General features: G+C 39.5%; 1 protein-coding gene across 1 annotated transcript; it reads right to left on the bottom strand.

The window, feature by feature from the left end:
* Nucleotides 1-578: 578 nt before the first annotated feature.
* LOC113016940 (zinc finger BED domain-containing protein 1-like) lies at nt 579-3,290 on the bottom strand. The gene is made up of 3 exons (XM_026160150.1): nt 1,925-3,290; nt 1,477-1,627; nt 579-1,371 (listed from the first exon to the last, which is right to left on the bottom strand). The coding sequence occupies exons 1-3, from the start codon at nt 3,193-3,195 to the stop codon at nt 925-927; spliced, it is 1,869 nt and encodes a 622-aa protein (XP_026015935.1). The 5' UTR covers nt 3,196-3,290; the 3' UTR covers nt 579-924.
* Nucleotides 3,291-4,484: the final 1,194 nt, after the last annotated feature.

Genomic DNA, 4,484 nt, shown 5'->3' with positions numbered 1-4,484 from the left:
GAATAATTGCTGCATATACTTCCTGATACCTCTCAGGGTCTTTTCTAAACTTAAGTGACAGAGTTTTCCATAAAAAGCTGGAATAATTTCTAAACAAAACACTGCAGTTCCATTTTGTGATCCTCAGATGTTATTCTTGTGGCCAAGGACAGTCTTATAATTATTTTTCAAAGTAAGATTATTAACATAAAAAAAAAAATCCCAATTGGCCCTGTGAAAATAAAAATTGTGGAAGAAATGCCAGTGTCTGACATATTTAGGCATTCAGATGGATAGCTAATAAATATCTTAAATTTAACCCACTAACTTACAAAGTCACCTTCAAAATAGGGCTGGGAATCGTCACTGATTTCTAGAATCGATTCGATTCCGATTCACAAGGTCCCGAATCGATTCGATCCACGATTCGATTCAATTCGATTCGATTCGATTTTGAATCAGTCCGAAATATTATTATATGAACCATAATATATATAAAATTATGATAATTCACCTTGTATATGTACTGTCAAAAGAACCCTCTAAGCCTTGTGAATGAATTACATAAATTTCAAAATTAAGAACAGATACTAAAGCAGTTAAATAATGTAATTTTTAATTAACATTAGTATATATATTTTTTCATACATACATTTCAAGTGGATCAGGGATCCAGTGCAAATAGAACACATCTTTTGTAAACATCAGTAAAACCTCAGAGAAATAGTTTTGCTGTTAGTGTCTCACACAGCTTTTCTGAAATCCACTATTGTGTTTTGGAGACACACAGTATAACACAGCATGTACAAGTGAACTGACAGAAACTGACCGATCAGAAAATGAAAAACTGCCTTTTAAAATACTTCAAAAAATGAAAACATATTGAACAGTATTGTAAAACCTCTGTGAAACTAATGCAATTTAGCCTTATTTATAACTACCCTCTCACTTCTTTGAGACTGTAAGGTTTTTCTGCAAGAAGAGAAGCTGGTCTACATGTTGTGGAGTCAGGCAGCTCCTTTGTGCGGTAACAATGTCACCAGCAGTTGAAAACACTCGTTCAGAAGGAACACTGGTCCCAGGTATGGAAAGATACTGCTTTGCTTGTAGAGCCAAGAGAGGATACTCCCTTTCATGGTCCCTCCACCAGATCAAAGGATCCTCAGAAAGTGCAACAGGCTCAACGCCCCTGTATCGATTCACTTCTTCCTTTGCCTTCTGAGTTGGTGTTTTCTGTGGTGCTGTGGTTTTTGTTGAGTAGGCTGGCCCAAGGAGAAAAATTAATGCAGAGTCCTTTGACCTCTTAATTGGAGGGGCATAATCCACTTCATCAACACCACCAAGAGAGATGTCAGGGACAGTTTCCTCAGATGTGTCACCATCAGACTGTCGCTGTAGAAAAATGAAAACTTAATTAATAAAGAAATTACTATTTATATTCTAACTCGAGTAGTGCAAAAAAACCAATAATTTTTTGTTTTTGTTTCTGTAACTCACAATAGCTGTGTCCACGTTCTCCAAACCTGCTGCTTCCAACACCAACTGAGAGAATGTGTTGTTACAGGTCTCTTTGGACAAGAATGGCAGGGCCTTAAAGCGAGGATCTAATGCTGATGCAATGTAGAGCTTGTCCTTTAGGGCCACATATCTTGAAAAGAGATTTTGCACATTTAACTCAGTTTATTATGTTGGATATACATGTGCATGGTTACATACACTCATGCAAGATCAGAAACATTAATATACGACTTTGTTTCCATAATTTATATATAAACATCTATAGATAGATAGATATAAAATCAAAAGGCCTATTACTAGACAAGAGGGCTTAACTAACATTTTTATAATATATAGATTTTTTCACTATAATAAGAATTTTCATGTAATACATGCATCCATACAGTTACACTCATTCATGGCATATACACACAATTCATAAACATACCTTGACTTCAAGTTGTCGTATACAGCAGTCTTGAGGTCTTTAATCAGTGAGGAGTCATGAGAGACACTGATCATCTTCTCCAGCAGCTGTGCATGCAGAGGTGCAATGATGGAAAGGGTCGGGGACTTTTCTTCAGACATAACCAGTGTGGCTGCTTTCAGCGGCTTCAGAGCTTTCACTATATCTTCTCCATCAGTTATGTCAGCCTCTGTAAGACTACAGAGATTACTGTCATTTCTCCTCACTTCAGGTGAGAGTAGAGCTGCAGAGATTGCTGGTTGTTGCTCTAGGAAGCGTTCCAGCATCTCCAATGTGCTGTTCCATCTGGTCACCCCATCATTCACCAGCTTATGGGCAGGTAGATTCAGTATCTTTTGCTTCTCTTTAAGCTTGCGACTTGCAACAGTGCTGCGATGAAAAAAGGATGCTATGCGTCTCACTCGGCCAAGCAGCTGCGCAACAGCTGGAACTTTCAGTCCTGCTTGTGAAGCTAAATTGAGTGTGTGGGCAAAACAACCAATGTGCAACCAGCCCGTTATTTCTACAGCTCGCACCATATTTGCAGCATTGTCAGTTACGATGACTGGATTTTTGTTTGTAAGCTCCCATTCTTCGATTGCTTTGAACATAATTTCAGATAAATTAGCTGCTGTGTGGCTTGCTTCGGTGGTTCTTGTCTGTAAGACATGAGACACGAGTCTCCACTCCTGGTCGATATGGTGTGAGGTGATAGTCAGGTAGTTATCTGTTGCTCTGGATGTCCAGCTGTCACAGGTTATAGCGACTCTCTCTGCTGACTTGAGTGAGGCTGTAACATCGTGTTTCACTTTTTCATACATGTTTGGGATTACCACTTCACTCAAATGTTTGCGTGATGGTAAAACATAGCGTGGTTCTAGCGTATTAATGAGGTTTTGGAAGCCATCATTTTCAACAACGCTGTACGGACGTATATCTTTACATATGAAAGTTGCCACAGACTGGGTTATTTTTTGGGCACGTGGAGAAGTGGATTCAAACTTCACTGCAAATGCCTTTTCGAGTGAGCATTGCTTGGTGTCGGCCGTTTTTGCTAGCAGGATATCTGGATGATGCCTCGTTAAATGATTTCTGAGATTTGTGGTATTTCCACAGTGCTTTACCTCCATTTTGCACATCTTACATACGGCTTTGCTTTTGTCCGGCTCTTCACTGTCTTCACAGTTCTTAAATCCAAAGTGTTGCCAGACATCTGCCTTTAGGCTCGGTGGCACATTCCCGGGAGTAGCCATGATGGTTCATGCGTCCAGGTCACTTAACTCTCGCGTGACTTCCTCATGTTAACCGCTTGCAAATTTCATACGCGGCAAACTACATATGTATAAAAAAAAAATCGATTTCCGGATTTAATGAATCGATATCGTTTTATTCCAGTTAGAATCGATTTTAATCGATGAATCGATTTTTTAAACCCACCCCTACTTCAAAATAGGACAGTTTTTACCTGAAAAGAGGTGCCATATGCAACAAAAATGGAAAGCATGGCTGAGTAGAAGACCAGTATCCACACTGACCACTTTGTCCTCTGAAAGTTTCCCTTTACTGATGTCAAAGTTGGAGATTCAGAGGCTGCAGCTACAAAGGAACAATACAGAGCATGGACACAATCATCTTACTCTAGTAGAAGAGAGAGGTAGTAAGGAAATAGACCACTTGCACTGACTTGGGGATGAAACCTGTGGCCCGACTTAAGACAGCTACACAACCACTGATGCTGGCTGACAAAAATTCCATCAGAAGGGATACATGTTCACATTAAAACAACTCCATCCTCACCAGTAGTATCAAAGAAAAGCAAACTTGTATATTTCACTGCCACTAATCCTTGCATAAGAATATTTGAAGAGAGAGCTCACAATGGAGAAAATCAAGGAAACCCAGAAGGACATTAATCAGCTATCAGAGATACAGGCTTGTGGTATGAGTGTTGGGTCATAGGTCTCTTGTTTGTTCACTCAAGAGAACGTTGGACTTTGCAGAATTCTTTCCTTGTTCAAAAAACCCCACAAAAACATCTCTGGATCTCTGGATGATCTTTTTTCAGTCATGGCCTGCTTCAGTTGCATTGAGTTTGACCTTTGCAAGTTCAACTTTGCAAGCATTGACCTGGAATCCACTTCAAACCTTTTATCCGTTTCATTTTTAATAAAGAGGGAACAGGCATCACTTATTCATAAAACAGCTTATCAGCCAATTCTCTCAATACGTTTTTAACTTTTGAAAATAGGGAACTGTTTATAATAAAAGGGCTTTGACTCCTAAACAGTTCATGCAGTACTTTTGTTAAACCCCTTCAATTAAAGCAGAAAGTCTGCGCTTCTGTTGTTACATTGTGGTGGTGTACCCATGCAGTCTCATTGTCCAGTTTGACATCTATTTGTGAACGTGCCTGAAAAAGTGGTCTTCAAGCAACAAAGTTATCTAAAAATACATCACATCTTTGGAAGGCTTCACTCTGGACTGTCCTGTCAGGCCTGTAAACTGGCACCAAGATGGCGCCAGTGTTCATGGCGGACTGTCT

The sequence above is a fragment of the Astatotilapia calliptera genome, chromosome 23 (genome assembly GCF_900246225.1).
Source record: "Astatotilapia calliptera chromosome 23, fAstCal1.2, whole genome shotgun sequence".
Taxonomy (NCBI): Eukaryota; Metazoa; Chordata; class Actinopteri; order Cichliformes; family Cichlidae; genus Astatotilapia; species Astatotilapia calliptera.
The sequence above is the reverse complement of the archived record's forward strand: the minus strand, read 5'-3'. Positions and strand labels throughout refer to the sequence as shown.

Coding starts and splice junctions, on each gene's coding strand:
- LOC113016940 (XM_026160150.1), bottom strand. CDS start 3,195: ATGGCTACTCCCGGGAATGTGCCACCGAGCCTAAAGGCAGATGTCTGG. Junction 1,628..1,924: donor TACGACAACTTGAAGTCAAG/GTATGTTTATGA, acceptor TCTCTTTTCAAG/ATATGTGGCCCTAAAGGACA. Junction 1,372..1,476: donor AGAACGTGGACACAGCTATT/GTGAGTTACAGA, acceptor ATTTTTCTACAG/CGACAGTCTGATGGTGACAC.